The 15,527-nt window shown below is 39.9% G+C and overlaps 1 protein-coding gene across 1 annotated transcript in view; it reads left to right on the top strand.

Moving 5' to 3' along the window:
- The window catches only part of LOC109912343 (unc-80 homolog, NALCN channel complex subunit), a 244,990-nt gene that overhangs the window by 31,093 nt on the left and 198,370 nt on the right, over positions 1-15,527 (top strand). Inside the window, exons 7-8 of the mRNA XM_048599053.1 lie at positions 3,107-3,237; positions 14,322-14,583. Coding sequence (XP_048455010.1) covers positions 3,107-3,237; positions 14,322-14,583 — 393 coding nt within the window. The remainder of the gene's footprint in view (positions 1-3,106; positions 3,238-14,321; positions 14,584-15,527) is intronic.

Raw genomic sequence — 15,527 nt, 5'->3', positions numbered from 1 at the left:
CAACACTGTGGGCTCTTATTTATGACTTAACCTTTTGTGAGGTACCTTGTTGAATGACTTTTGGAGGTCCAAATACAACACATCTACTGGTTCAGAGATAGTAAGAACTGCAGATGCCGGAGTCAGAGATAACACAGCGTGGAGCTGGAGGAACACAGGAACACTGTGTTCCTCCACTGATGCTGCCTGGCATGCTGTGTTCCTCCAGCTCCACACTGTGTTACATCTACTGGTTCCCCTCTATTCACTCTTGTTATGATTTTCCAAATGTTCTGCTGTTACTTCCATAATAAATTATGCTAATACTTTTCCAACAATAAATGTTAGACCATTTGACTGATAGTTACCCACATTTTGCCTCCCTCCCTTTTTGAATAGGGTATTACTTTGGCAGTTTTTCAATCCTTTGGTATTTCTCCAGAATCCAAGGATTTTTGGAAAATTACAACTGATGCATTCACTATCTCTGTCACTGTCTCTTTTAGGATCCTAGGATATAAGCCACCAGGACTAGGGGACTTACCTGGCTTTATCCCCATTGGTTTGTCTAATGCTACTTCTCTAATGAAGGTGATGCTTAATTCCTCCCCCTTATTCTTTAGTATTAATGGGATATTCAAAGTATCTTCCATGGTAAAGACTCTTGCAAAATATCTGTTTAACACCTCTGCCATTCCCTTGTTCCTCATAACAGTTTCCTCATATTTATTTTTAAGTGACCAATTTCAATTCGACTCTTCTCTTCCTATTTAGATATTTAAATGTCACTTTTTAAATTTCTCATCAGTTTATCCTCATAATTCATTTTGCTACATCTTTATTACCTTCTTGGTCTTTCTTTCCTGGATTCTGAATTTATCCCAGTCTTCAGGGCTATCACCGACTTTTGCCTCCTTATATGATTATTCTTTCAATTTAGTAGTTTCCTTAACTTCCTTGGTTAACGACTGTTAGTTTATCCCTTCTTGAATCTTTCCTCCTTACTAGGATGTATTTTTGCTATGAGTCATGAATTACGTCCTTAATGATCTGCCACTGTTTGTTTATTGTCATTCTTGCTAATCTATCTGCCCAATTCACATTAGGTATCTCTATCCTCATTTCATTGTAATTCCCTTTATTTAAATTAACCACAGTTGCTTCTGATCCAAGTTTCTCACCCTTGGACTGAATGTTAAGTTCTATCATGTTATGATCACTACTTCCTCAGGGATTGTAGCTCTATTTATCTATTAAGCTTGCCTTATTAACCAAAAATTAATAAATTCTATGCCATGATCCTCCTCACAACTCAAATCATTTTCAAATTTTGGCTTATCCACCACTTTGAGACAGTGCTCTATATTCAGATATACGTAATTAATATGGATGAAAAAAATCATGTCAGACAACACCAAAACCTGGTAAACTCCAATGTGCAGAGCTGGATGAACACAGCAGGCCAAGCAGCATCAGAGGAGCAGGAAGGCTGACGTTTCGGCCCTAGACCCTTCTTCAGAAATGGGGGAGGGGAAGGGGGTTCTGAAATAAATAGGGAGAGAGGGGGAGGCGGATAGAAGATGGATAGAGGAGAAGATAGGTGGAGAGTCCACTGAGGTTTTTCTGGAGGGAGGGGGGTAACTTCTTCAGGTAGGCATCTTAGAAGAGGCTTCACAGTGAGGTTAACATTGTTTCAGAGATAGTAGGAACTGCAGATGCAGGAGATTCTGAGATAACAAGGTGTAGAGCTGGATGAACACAGCAGGCCAAGCAGCATCAGAGGAGCAGGAAGGCTGACATTTTGGGCCTAGATCCTCCTTCAGAAATGGGGGAGGGAAAGGGGGTTCTGAAATAAATAGGGAGAGAGGGGGAGGCGGATAGAAGATGGATAGAGAATATAGGTGGAGAGGGTAGGCATCCTTAGAAGAGGCTTCGCAATGGGGTTCTCTCCACCTATCTTCTCTATCCATCTTCTATCCGCCTCCCCCTCTCTCCCTATTTATTTCAGAACCCCCTTCCCCTCCCCCATTTCTGAAAAAGGGTCTAGGCCCAAAACGTCAGCCTTCCTGCTCCTCTGATGCTGCTTGGCCTGCTGTGTTCATCCAGCTCTACACCTTGTTATCTCAGATTCTCCAGCATCTGCAGTTCCTACTATCTCTGAAACTCCAATGTACGCCTTCCTCCAGTCCAAAGAATGACAACTGTTCATAACTATTTCTTTTTATCATTTTTATAAATCATTTTTTCATCATTCAGTCATTTATTGTCTCCATGCTGCAAGTATCGTTTTATTCCATGAGCTCTAACATTGGTGACAATCCTTTTATATGCTACTTTATGAAAAGCCTTTTTAGAGATTCATGTACATCAAATCAGCAAAAAACTCAAATCTAGGCCAGTTTTCCTTTGTAGAATTGACTGGTAATTTTGACCCATATTAACATTTCTAACAACTTGCTTAAAATAGAGATTAAACTGAATCGTTACATAAAACAGGATTCCTTTAGGAGAAGAAAAATCAAGCTGAATCAGTGGCAGGAGAGGATATGTTTGTTGATGGATTTAGTTCTTCAAATAAAATCTTTATGGAAGGGGAAAGCACATGTAATCAAATACTTAACTTCGATTCAGCATACGCTTGATACCAGAACTCAGTTCAAGAACTTGATATACACTGTGCCTTATTCAGCTTTGATGCTGTGTACCATTGTGTGTTTTCTTTTGTTCCATGATGTGTATGAAAGTAAATAAATGTTACATTTTACTTTTAGCAACTCTGTAAACTGGCTAGTGATATAACTGCAAATGATTCATTGTTTCTTCTGGTTATTGTTTATTTCTTATCTTCACACACCATTTTTTCCCTAATGAGAATGTGTTCATAGGCTGACCATCAACTGCTTAAACCACATAATGGATGTGTCTTTTGTGGCCAACAAGTCCTGGTGTGGAACTTGAACCTAGGACTTCTAGCTTAGAGACAGGAACATTACCCATTGAGTTACAAGACTTCCTTTGTGTTATTGCGATGTGTCTTGAAAGTTAGAATACCCTATAATTTGTATGTGATGTGAACACGGCAATGTAATCGTTCAAAAATTAATTCATTTACTCAAATGATTCAAAGGGTTTTCAAGTGGTTTGTGAGACTGTTCAGCTCGACTCTGTATCTCCAGAGACCAGAAAACAGAGCTGTCATCAAAGAAATTCATTTGAAGCACCTGGAGCCTCCCAGGACAAAGAAACTTCAAACTCCAGGTATGACTGCTTTCCTATTTAATGTTAGTTAATTATATTGTCATTCCCTGTGAAAGTTAGTTGATATTCTGTGGCTTGCTAGACAGAACAAACAGTAGAAGTTTAGTACGGAGATTTTAAGTAGCTTTTACTTCATTTATTTTATGGTCATTCATGTCCTTCATTGGTTCACATTGGGGGAACGTTCCCAGTCCTGCTGAAATGTGTTTAAAGTCAGGGCAGGGAGCAATTTTGAATGTGAAAACATCGAGTCAGTGGGCTGATGTATCCCTATCTTGAAAGTGGGTGATGTACAGAAGCAGCTACATGCTTACCTCCAGACACCTATTGGCTTTGGCAATCACCAATTGTAATTTTGAAGCGTGCCTCCATCTTTAAGACAACATGCCGGTCTTCGTTACCCACCTCTTCAGGTGGGGCTGCCAGCTTTCCAAAGCTGTATAGTCTCAAATTAGCTCCCACAGCCCCATGAACTTTCCTGTCATTTTTAGTTGTATGGGACTCTTAATTATTCACTTCTGGGATGATCATGTTTTCACAGACCATTGGTCAAGGGATGTGTTTTTGGCTCCCATAGAAGAATACTTTCAATGGTAGAAAGATGTCTCAAAACCACACTATCAAGTGACAAGGCCTCATTTTTTGGTATCTATTTGATGCTATTTGGAAAATTGGATTATAATGTTTAGGACAATACTTGGTTTTGAAATATGTTGCATCATTGTAGTTCTAGATCTGTCACTGACAAAACGTCCAAAAATCCTGCCCGGGCTCCAGTGGTGGATATACACTTGGTACTTCTTAGGTATTCTTGCTTACTCCTCTGATCACTTAGCTGGCTTGTATCAATGGTGGCTGCAGAATCTTCTAGAAAGTCTTGAGCTGGAATACTGTTACAAGCTTAACTCTGGATTGATATGCTTTTTTTTTCTTGGTTTTGAGTTTATCATTTCTCTTCCACTTTCTCCTTTTATGATTGAAATTATAAGTTGGGTCACTGCTTAACATCATGATCCCACCTCCTAGGCCTGTCCACTATCTTGACGGTGGGCTGAGATATAAAAGGAGTAGAGTGGATTCCAGGGCAGGTTTAAAAGCCTGTGTCCATTCATTGGGATTTTGCCCTGGTTTGGTAAATGAGTGTAAGATTGCATAAAACTCATACTTCACCCACTCCATAACCCATATGCTTCCTGTGGACCCCATTTAACCCCCACATACTCCCTGCTAAATGCCTTCACACCACTTCATTGTCCTTACCCCTCCATACCTCCAGTATTCCCATCACCTGCCATGCCCAATCATCCAGTATCCACTCCTTACAGAACTCATGATCCCTGTAAGATTTTGAAATACCTAAAACCCTGTCAAAATAAACAATCAACCATCTATAAAAACAACTTTGAAAACTATTATCCTATTAAATGACCAAAAAAATTCTCAACAAAATACACTGTTTCATCAACTGCTATGTCAATGAATCTGCTGAGCTCAAGCTATTTGAGGATCTCTGGATCAGCCGAGCATTTGTAATGAGTTTGCGTTGCTCAGATTATCAACAAAACCTTCGTGGTTGAATATATTAGATCTTTTTGAACTCATTTGAAGAGCTCAGCCATGTGTTTAAGCTTTAAAGCATTGAAATAGATTGATGAGCTGTCAATCAAAGAGCTCAATCAAATACTCAGACTTTGTAACAAGGCACTAGTTATCTGAGCTGTCAATCAAAGGAGAGATTAAAGCACAAAGGACCACTGATACTGTCAAATCTGAATTTCACATTGTTCAGTGTAAAAGAATATTTTATTCCATGGACAATGCAGTCAAATGCATCTGCAGATGTTTCCACTTTCACAGAACTGCTCCGTTCAATGGATACGATACTTTTAAGAAAACAATCTGTAAAATCAATCACTATTAAACAAGTGTATAACTTCTCGTACAGCATTTCATTGAGATGTCGGGTTTGCTATACATTTGAACTTGACTGTGCATAAGTCCTTGATTCCAGACTGGCATTCCCTTCTGTCTGACAGTGCAACTGAATCCATATAAATTGCACCACTTTCCGAAGCTGGGCTGATTCTTAGTAGTGGATCTGAAATGTGCCCCTGCAATGGAACTGGTGATGTCAGAAGCACCGGATGTGGTCTTGCAGTTTGCGCTGTTATTTCATGCCATTGAAGATTGCTGATTGTTGGAGGAGTCATGGAATTGGGTCCTACCTAGCATTTTTAAAACCTGCTCATTGTAAATTTGTCCCAAGTCACATTGAGGAATTCCAGCCTCTGGCTTCTGAGCATGCCAACTTCTAACAACATAGTGAAGCCAAATTATTTTTTCTCGAACTTCACTTTCAACTTCCCCTTTCTTTCTTTGTCTCGCAGTTTTAATTTTCTATTTCTTTCTATTTACATTTCCAAATCTGGAGTAAAGATGGCAATTCTGTCAACATCCAACATGGCTTTTCTAAACAAATTAAAATTTGTCCCTCAAACATTAGAAATAAGTATTTCTAATGGAGTTCCACAATAACTACAATTATGGAAGATTATAATCTTCCCAGACATTTCTGACATCCAGCTCAGTGTGATTACCTTTGCTAGTTTTCACCAGTGTGCATTATATCATGTACATCACGTTCCTCTTGTCAAGCTCAGCCACTGGCCATGACCACTTGTTTACCACAAATCTGGAACAAACTAAATCTCTGCATTCATTTGCTTCCTCAAGTCCGAAGTCCAAAGCATAAAGACTTGACTGCATCTGATGTACTATCGATTTGGCCATTGATCTCCAGATCTGGTGAGATCACCTCAAGAATTACAGGGACCTATTGATTCTACTCAATAGTTCTGAATCATCCTGGAGTGCAAAGGGAACATTGACTTTTTTTTGTCCACCATGAATCAGCTCCCCAAATACTTGTTCTCACCTTCACACCAAAAGTGCAAAAAAAACCCCTTTCTTTTTCAATGTGATTATATTATCCATTCAGTTGCATTTTTGCTTACTAAGCTAACCTCCTCTCTCACCCCATCCTGCTCTAATGTGGATTTAAGTCTCTCCTCTTTCACTCAATTTGGCTAGGGACAGCCTCAGCTGTAATTTAACTATCTATGAAATTTCTCATTAAGTTTGATTTCAATGGCATTGTAAGGCAATACTGATTTAACTGTGGATCTGAATGAGGCAAATACGTATAATAATTTATCTGGACCAAATATTTGCTCCCTAACACCGCTGCAGATGTACCTAGACCACGTGGATGATGATGGATTAAGAAGGCAGTTCACTACCACTTTCCTGATGGGAGTTAGGAATGAGCAATTATTGCTGGTCTAGCCAGTAACAGTTGCATCCTGTGAACAAAACAAAAACCTAAAACTAGTGATTGCATAAAATTAATTTAAAACTATATTATATGTAAGAAAGAAAATTGTTTCCAACAAGGTGGTGGTGATAACGGTAACCAAGATAATTATGTGAGTTCGATATATAACCAAGTGCAGAAACAGTAACCCAGATCTATGATTATTGACATGCAGATCTTGCCATGGTTGTTGCCATATCTTTAGTTGCTATGGTTTCTGTGTTGTTTTTAGACAGTCTGCTCCTTGGTTGTTTGCTTTACAAATCTTGTAACGAGTAGCAAAGCACTGGGATTTCATGGCAAATAAATTCTTAATTTCTCTGGGTGAAAAATAAAATTTAAGGCAGATGGTGAATTTGTAACTCAGTCATGTTTCTAATTCATAAAGTAAGCTAAAAATAGACCTCTTACTTCATCAAAATTACAATATAAATCAAATGTAGTGAAGTATAATGCAAAAATACATTTTTCTCTCGAATTGAACAAAACCAGCAACGCCTGCTACAATATCAACCACAGTTAAAAATAATATATTGATAAACAAGTATGAAAGTAAAGTTATAGCACCAGTAACAGCGACATCCAGGCTTGAACATTTACCGTTTGATACTGAATGCAAGAGAAATGTTATTAAGGTATAGATATTTGATGGTATAGCTTTTGAGTGACCTTTACATTATTGAAGGCTATGGGTATAAATATAGAGATAATGACCAATTATCTTTGCTGAATCAGAAGAATTTTTTTTTGGTAGAATCAAATATTCGAGATTGAGCAAAGTAGGTTGTAATGTGTTCTTAATAGTGTGACAATACAATGGCTTTAAGAGGTGTATTTTGTCATTTTTTGTTATGGGGAGAGGTTGAGACAGATGTACCGAGTGGTCTGTCCCAAAGCAATAAAGTAAACAGCATGGAAGGCCTTTTTTTTAAAGTTAGAACAATAAAAACAGCATGAGTGGGTGAAGTCAAGCTGCCACAGAACCAGGGTTTTAGCTTAGCTTTCAGTAGTTCCTGGGGTTTAGAAGTTGGCTGTCTCTGTATCTCTGCAACACCTGAAAAGCTTGGATTCCCTCTCTGTCTACAAGACTCACATGAAGGTTAATATATTTTACTGAATTCTCCTTTGCCAAGGGTATATTTATGGGGTATTACTATTTTGGAACATTTGATGTTTAATAGTTAAAGAATCCATTATTCTATTAAGTTTTCCAATTGAGTTAAAATTAGACCAATTCTTCTTTCTTTAGTTTGTACTTTCACTGGGGGTAAGAATAAAGTGTTTTCTTGCTTAAAGCCAAGTAGTGTGACCAATCAAATTACGCCTGGAGCACAGCATCTTACATTTGCCTTTAAATAAGATAAAAGTTAAGTTCTAAACAATCTCCTTGATATATTTGCAGGGGGTTTGATCTGGTCCATAATAATAGTTTGAAATTGCTTTGGCTTTATCTTCAGATAATCCAGTAGAAGCATCAGCATTTTAGCTTAAATTTACCTATTGTTCATCTTAATAGAGTAGGTATGCTTGGTAATTTACAACCATGTATCGGACTGTTGATGTGATTGAATGACCAACCTCAGAATAGCAATGACCTATTTTCATTGATGCACTTACTTATGGTCATGATGAAAATATCATCAGGAATGGTAAATATGATCAAAAATTTTATTTACCATTTCATAGAGCAAAGATTTCCCAGGCATGAGCAAAATGTTTGAAGAACATGCACTACTGCAACCTGTAAAGTAAGTTTGAAGTTCCCACATGGCATCCATATTTCCACTCAATAATAATTTATGGTGAATTGTGCTGAGAGTTTCTAACTACTGAGAATCGGCTTTGAGATGACCAAAATAATTTCACTTGAATTAGCAGGAAACCTAGATTTTCTTCCCTTCTCTGTGGCACTTTTTTCTAAAAAAACTCTGAAAGGTGAAGCTGTTTCATTCCATATTTCTTACATTTTTATCACTGCTCAAAAAACTTGCATTGAATGGATCAAAAATAATTAATCATAAAACCCTTAAAACACAGATCTGTTTAATTCTGCCCTTTTCTTGTTTTTATTACCTCACCTTTTACAAAAACATCACAAAAACAGGTATTTTTCAAATAAAAGGTTTTTTTTTTAAAATTCTACTGTAAGGTTGCTTTTTGAAAGCATTCTTTAAAAGTGTTGTACTTTGTGGAATAAAAAGAAAAGAAACCGACTGTAGAATAGTTCAGCAACGAAGGAAAATATCTGAGCCATGGAGTATTTGGTGGCTTTTTCAAAGAACAAACAAGTTATGTTCAACCCCCTGGTCTTTCCCCATCTTACTTCATGTACTTAACCAATTTCTAAATGCTACTACTGAATCCAATTGTACCTTAGTATCAGGCAACGTGCTCCGCCGTGCTTCACTGGAATAACAAGCTAAAAATCAAGGCCTGCTATTCCTGAAGTCATCTTGAAAAGATGCATATTCCTCCATTTGTCCGTCTCTTAGACTTGAATTGGCAGAAACTATAGGCAGGCTTCTGTGGTTGACAAAAGCTTAACAAATATTTATTACAAATAATTGGACTTTAGCTACAGGTAAACAATCATGAGCCATTGCTGCTAATTAAAGCTCTAACCACTTTATAAACTCTTCTCGTACACATATAGACTGAAGTGTACAGTCAAACATTGGTGTTATAGATGGAGGGAGAGACTGGGAATCCAGTTCTGTGATTTCTGCTCACAGGATTTCTGAGATGATTCTTATGCTGGTCAGAAAACTGTTTGGTATTCTATGGAATAGAGCTAGAGAATTAATATCGTGTGGAAACGGGCCATTCAGCCCATCAAATCCACACCGGCCGTCCGATGAGCATCCCACCTAGACCCACCCCCTCAACCTATCACTGCATTCCCCATTGTTTATCTACCTAGCCTGCACACTATGGGCAATTTAACATGGCCAATCCACCTCACTTGCACATCTTTAGACTGAGAGAGGAAGCCGGAACAACCGGAGGAAACCCAGGCAAATACAGCAATGTACAGAATGTGCAAACTGCGCACAGACAGTTCCCTAAGGTTAGAATCGAACCGGGTCCCTGGTGCTGTGAGGCAGCAGTGCTAACCACTGAGCCACTGTGCCATACCCAGAGCCTTTCACTGGTTTGTAGGGGGCACAGGGGGCTGCTTGTAGAAAGGCCTCGGACTTATTAGCTAAAAGTCACAGCTTACAGTAAGAAATATAAATTGAAGAAAATATAAACTGGTTTTATTCTGCCTTAAATTGACTTTTACTGCAAAGAACAGAGAGAACTCGAGTACTAATGTAGATCTGAAGGCTTCTCACTGTATTGTTTAAGGTCCCAATCTATTTGGCTACCTGAGACCCAATTGTATAGTAGCTGACCAGCAGAAGGCCTTTGATAGCTAGTCATTAGTGCATAGACCAATCAGCTTTTTGTTGCTAAACAAAGCTCCATTTGTACACAACCTTTTGACTCCAACTCATCTGCAAACTACACTTCAACTACTGCTGGAACCAGCACCTATGTAAACAATGTTTACACTGAGTGTCCATTTATTTGGTCAAAATATGTGGTATACCTCCAGTACCCTTGGTTTTTAAACAGTTCTTTTCCCATTTCACTTAATTAAAAATACAAAACAGGGAAAGACACAGTATTTACAATTCCAAATGGTCAGTTGTTAGTCAGTTTAACATCACTGGCAGGTAGGTTTTAGAAATGACAGTCGGGGGACAAATAGTCAGGCCATTAAAGAGATTTAAGTTAATAAAGGAAAGGCAGCCTGGATTTGTGGAAGGACAGTTCCTGTTTGATGGAGCTAATTCATTTTTTGATAGAGTACCAGGAAGATCAATCAATTATATGCAATGAATATTGCCCATATGGATTTTAAAAATACTAGTGACAAAGTACCACATAAAATGTTGGTGAACAAAATTGATTCTCAATGAATAGCAGGGTCTGTAGTAGCACAGAGTAAAAACAAAATGGCACAAGGGTAGAAAACAGTGAGATGTGGTATTTTTTCAGGCTTGGGCAGACAAGTGGCAAGTAACATTTGTACTGGATAAATGCTGGCCATTGACCATTTCTAACAAGAGAGAATCTTACCGTCACCACTTGATACGCTACGTCCCACTTCCTTGGATGAGTGTACCTCAAACACTCAAGCAGCTTGACCCTATCTAGAACAAAGCAGCCCACTTGACTGGCAACATTCACTCCCTCCTCCTCTCAGGCATTGTCACAGCAATGTGTGCCACCTACAAGATGCACTGCAAATATTCACCATGGCTCCATAGACAGCACCTTCCCAAAAGATCTGTGCTGGGAACAGAACCTTTTTCTCATATATGTATAAATGACTTGAATATTGGAATGAAGAGCAAACTTATGGGTTAACATTATATAGAATTTCATTCCATGCCTTATGGTCATGGAATGCTTTTTGAAATGTTGCCAATATTCTAATGTGTTAAACTTAGCAAACACCTGGGGACTAGTCTCATGGATTGGCCAAGTAGCAGCCTGACATAGTCATATTCATGGAATTACCAATTACAATGTCTCAGATCCCACTATCACCGGACCTGGTCATGTCCTGTCCCACTGGTAGGACAGACTCAACAGAGGTGATGGCACAGTGCGTTACAATTGAGAGGAAGTTGCGCTGGGAGTCCTCAATAATGACTCATGGCTCAGGTCAAACGTGAGCAAAGAAACCTTCTGCTGAATAACACAAACCACACTGCCTCAGCTGATGCATCAGTACACCTTGATGTTGAACACCACTTGGAGGAAGCGCTGATGATGGCAAGAACACACACATACTCTGGGTGGCAGACATCAATGTCTGTCAACAAGAGTAGCTCGACTACTGACTGAGTTGGTTTAGACATAGATGCTAGTCTGAGTCTGCAGCATGTGGTAGAAGTATCAACAGGAGAGAAAAACATACTTGATCTCATCCTACTCGACCTATCTGCTACACATACGTCTGCCCATGACAATATCTGTAAGAGTGACCACCACACAGTCCTTGTAGAGACAAAGTCCCAACTTCACATTGAGAATACGCTCCATCATGTTGTGTGGCACTATCACCATGCTAAATGGTCAATTAGCTCATAACTGAATGACTTGGAACAGATCTAGCGACTCAAGACTGGGTATCCATGAGGTGCTGTGGCCCTCAACAGCGGTAGAATTGTATTCCAGCACAATCTGCAAACTCATGACCCAGCATCTTCACCATTCAACCATTACCATCAACCCTGGTTCAATGCAGAATGCAATAGGACATGTCAGGAGCAACACCAGGCATAATTAAACCTGGTGTCGACCTGGTGAAGCTACAACACATGACTAATGCAGAAGAAGGATGCTCCATAGATATGCTCATCCTCAATGATGGGGCAGCTCAGTACATCAGTGCAAAAAAAATCAGGCTGAATCAATCACGACAACCTTCAGCCAGAAGTGCTGAATGGTTAATCCATCTTGGCCCCCTCTAGAATTCGCCAGCATCACTGATGGCAGTCTTCAGCCCATTCAGTTCTCTCTTGTTATACTAAGAAACCGCTTAATGCATTGGATACCGCAAAGGATATAGACTCTGACAATATTATGGCAATAGTATGGAAGAATTGCGTTTAAGAACCTGCTGTTCCCCTAGCCAAGCACTTCCAGGACAGGTTCAACATGAGCATCTACCTGGCAAAATTGCTCAGGTATGTTCTCTACACACAAAACCGGACAAATTCAACCAAATGTTGCCCCACAGATCTGCATTCAAACATAAGTGAAATATTGAAAGGGATCATTAACAGCCCAATCAAGCAGCATTTGTTTTGCTGTAATCTGCTTACAGATGGTCAGTTTAGTTTCTGCCAGGGCATCTCTGCTCTTGACCTCTATAGCCTTAGTTTATACAGGGACAAAAGAGCTGAATTCCAGAGCTGCAGCACTTCCACAGGTTATATCCTGGGCCCAAGCATGTTCCACTGTTCAATCAATAATCTTTCCTCCAGGATTAAGTCAGACGTGGGGGTGGTCACTGAAAATTGCACAGTGTTCAGCACTATGCGTAGTTTCTAAGGTAATATGTGTCCAAATGCAGCAAGATCTGGACAATATCCAGGCTTGGGCAGGCAAGTGGCAAGTAACATTTGCACCAGATAAGTGGCAGGCAATGACCATTTCCAACAAGAGAAAATCTGACTGTTGCCACTTGATAAACTACTTCCCACTTCCTTGAATGAACGTACCCCACACAACACTCAAGAAGCTTGAGCCTATCCAGGACAAAGCAGCCCATTTGATTGGCAGCATTAACTCCCGTCTGCACTCAGGCACAGTAGCAGCAGTGTGTGCCATCTACAAGATGCACTGCAGAAATTCACCATATTTCCATAGGGAGCACCTTCCAAATTTGTGATCACTGCCATCTAGAAGGATAATGGCAGAAGGTCCATAGGAGCACTGTAACCTGCAATTTCCTGTCCAACCTGTCAACATCCTGACTTGGAATTACGTCATTCTGGTTTCCCCACCCCTCCCCCGTCCCCACCTTAACAGCATTGTGAGTGTACTTATGTTAAAATGGACTACAATGGTTTAAGAAGGCAGCTCACCATCTCTTTTCAAGGTGAATTAAGGATGTGCAGTAAATGCTAGCACATCCCCTGAAGCCCACGTCCCTTGAATGATTAACATGAAGTGTTGGCGGGGAACATGAACCTACCAATACTGGTTGTCTCACAGCCATCTGGCTTTTGATGGGGTGTTAATTGGCTAAAGGCAGACTCTGACCCTATTTGGAGGTGGAAATTCCATCTTTGAGATCTGCCACTCAGTTTGTCTGAAGGTAGGTGAGAGGCTGTTGCAGGGTTAAGGGACTTGATTTGAGAGATCAGGATCAGAAGAACCATAGGGGAATATGACAATGGGCAGGGGAAAATGGCAATGGGGACCCATAGAAGGTACCCCACCATGCGCAATACTAACCATGTAGCTACTGCTACTGGTCTACTCAATTGGCATGAGCCTCCGTTTGATGTAGGTAAATATCAGCGTGGATGGTACAAAGCATTTAAGATTACATTAATTGGCCACTGTACAGCATATTTCATTTCAATGCTTTGGATAATGAAGTGTTTTTTTGAAATGTTGCCATTGTTGTAAAGTATTAACCTCACCAGCCAAAATGCACCAAGCTTCCTCCCTCAAGCTGCAGTGTCTTTATGACAAGGTGGTCTCTCCTTGTGATGTTGACTGTGGGAAAATTATCAGTTGGATCACCAGGAATAATTTGCCTGCTCTTTTTCAAAGTACATTATGCCATGGGATCACTTCCATTGACTGACGTGTGCAGTCAAGGGCCTTGGCTTGATGCCTTATCTAAAAGATGGCATCTCCCAAAGTGCAGCACTTTCTCAATTCTACACTTGAGTGTCAGCCTAGATATTGTACTCAAGTCCTGGAGGGGGGCTTGAAAACCACAAGTGTCTGACCCCTTCTCGTGCACAATATGGAAAATTAAGGGCGAAAGGCCGGCTGGAATTATGAAATAATTGTTCAAGTCCTTGTACTTGGGTAAAAATTCAACAGATTCATGCATTAATGTGACAATTATTTTGCATATCATTCTGAACAGCTTACTGTTTTCATTTGAAAAAGTGATTGATCTCTGTTACAGAACTTCAATAACCATACCACCGAGTCAGAAATCTCGATATGCCACCTATTTCGATGTTGCTGTATTGCGCTGTCTGCTGCAGCCCCATTGGTCAGAAGAAGGTATCCACTGGTCACTGATGTATTACTTACAAAGACTTCGACAGATTCTAGAGGAGAAGCCAGATAGACCTTCTGAGCCTGAAATAACTCACTTACCTAGACCACGCAGTAGTTCCATGGTAGCGGCAGCTCCTTCGCTGGTTAACACCCATAAGACACAGGTATGGAAAGATTAAATTCAGACCTTCGCTTTCTAATGATTCACCTCTACACCAAGGTTGCTTTGAAGGTTCCAACTCGGAACAGTAGTTGTGCAGTGCGAGTAACCCATGAATTTCTTAAACTCGTTTCGTGTTTATATCTATATGTTATATTCAGAACTTTCTGTTTTGGTGGAATCCTGGACCTGAACTTTCCCTCCCAGATCAGGAGTGTAGAGTTGGGAAAAATCCTGGATCTGTAAGCCGGACTGCAAAAAAAAAGTGTTATGGGTGTTCCAATTTTCATCCTTGACAAGAGGTTGAGCAGAGATATAAAAATGGGAGTTACTGCAGACAGCGCCCCCACCCCTGAGGGAGTTTGGAGGTTGCCAGGTGTGGACCCACCAGGGCACAAGAATAGCTTGAGTGATCTACCATTTTGCAGAAAATTTAAAACGAATAAAGAGAAAAGAGCCTCATTGCTAACCATCTCTGCTCCATCTATGCCAACACCTTGTGCCCCTCACTCACTATCCTTCTCTCTTTATTTTCTCTGTGGCAGTCTATCATGCTCTGCCCATACTATAGTCTTTTTATAGCTCTTATACCAACGTAGTGTCATCTCGTGCCAACTACTCTTTGCTCTTGCACCAACAATGCCAAATCATTCAGTACTCACAGTGGACAGACCTCAGGATTTATGCTGGAACTATAGAAAGTATTTAAGAGTTTATTAATGAAATCACTGTTTAAAAAGACCCTCCTATTGATAAAAAATGTATTCACTACATTTAATCTGATAGGAAAATAAAAACAGAACTTCATAGCCCAACCTCAAAGAATTAAAAAGCACTTGGAGATGTCATTCAATCTCTGAACCAGCAGACACCCTACTGTGGTCATGAAGTAACACAGTGAGGAGCTGGAGGAACACAGCAGGCCAGGCAGCATCAGAGGAACAGGAA

Source organism: Rhincodon typus, chromosome 7 (genome assembly GCF_021869965.1).
Source record: "Rhincodon typus isolate 14 chromosome 7, sRhiTyp1.1, whole genome shotgun sequence".
NCBI classification, from domain to species: domain Eukaryota; kingdom Metazoa; phylum Chordata; class Chondrichthyes; order Orectolobiformes; family Rhincodontidae; genus Rhincodon; species Rhincodon typus.
Note: the sequence above shows the minus strand (reverse complement) of the source record. Positions and strands in the feature narration are given on the sequence as shown.